The sequence below is a fragment of the Trypanosoma theileri genome (genome assembly GCF_002087225.1).
Source record: "Trypanosoma theileri isolate Edinburgh chromosome Unknown TM35_Tth_155_V1, whole genome shotgun sequence".
Classification (NCBI taxonomy): Eukaryota; Euglenozoa; class Kinetoplastea; order Trypanosomatida; family Trypanosomatidae; genus Trypanosoma; species Trypanosoma theileri.
This window is the reverse complement of record NW_021639997.1, coordinates 5,094-5,996: the sequence shown is the minus strand read 5'-3', so window position 1 is coordinate 5,996 and position 903 is coordinate 5,094. Positions and strand designations below refer to the sequence as shown.

The following is a 903-nucleotide window of genomic DNA, read 5'->3' as shown; positions in this document are numbered from 1 at the left end:
AAAGAAGTGGCGGAACCACTGCGGCAAGATGCACAGAACTTTCCAAATTTGCTTGATAGTACAACAGAGACGCCGAGAAGGTTAAGACTCGCACGACAAGGGAGTGGAGCAAACGAGGTGGTGACACATCTCATTGGAAATCTCACTGCACTGGTTGAAAAGAGTCGCAAGACAGTGAAAGATGCCAACCTTACCTTGATGGAGGCGAAAGGCGCATTCGAAGTTGTGATTCGTATGCTAAGAGATAAAACACCAGAACCCAATTACACAAACGTAACTGAAGAGGTACAAAGGATTATGTTTTATGGGGAAGTTCAAGTACGAGATATTGAAAGAATCTCGGAAATGAGTGTCACTGATATAACTGAGGACGGACCTGACTTCGTGACCATCAGAGAAAAATGGAATGGGGCACATGAAGAAGAACAGAGAAGGGCTGATGAAGAAAAAGCCAAAAGGAATGCAGAGGATGAAAGAGACGCCGAGGAAGAAAGACGAATCGAAGAAGAGAAGGCGAGGCTGGAGAAAGAGAAACTGGCTGCAGAAGAGAAGGCAAGAAAGGCTAAAGAAGATGAACTGGCGAGAACGGCAAAGAAAGAGACGGACAACAACAGCAGTCCTGCATTGGTGCACAGTCCCATTTTGCTTCTTGTTCTCTTGTGTGTTTTGGGTTGCTCTCTCATGTGCTGATCGGTGTTCCCATGGCACAGTTGCACAGTTAACCTTTATTTGAGTGGATATGAATGCATTGTAAGGGCACTGTTCTTTTTGATTGGATATCAGCCTTTTTTTTCAGCACGATAAATCTCTTGTTTGCATTTTTTTGGTGAACACATCTATTGGACTCCCTATGGCACTCATCACATGACAAACCATCATTTTGTAAGGGGAGTGTCCTCTTTG

At 44.3% G+C, this 903-nt stretch overlaps 1 protein-coding gene across 1 annotated transcript; it reads left to right on the top strand.

Moving 5' to 3' along the window:
* TM35_001551000 (uncharacterized protein) lies at positions 1-690 on the top strand (the record flags this gene model as incomplete). Its single annotated transcript, XM_029031933.1, has 1 exon — positions 1-690. A coding segment is annotated over one exon (690 nt), but the record flags the coding sequence as incomplete, so codon positions are not given.
* Positions 691-903: the final 213 nt, after the last annotated feature.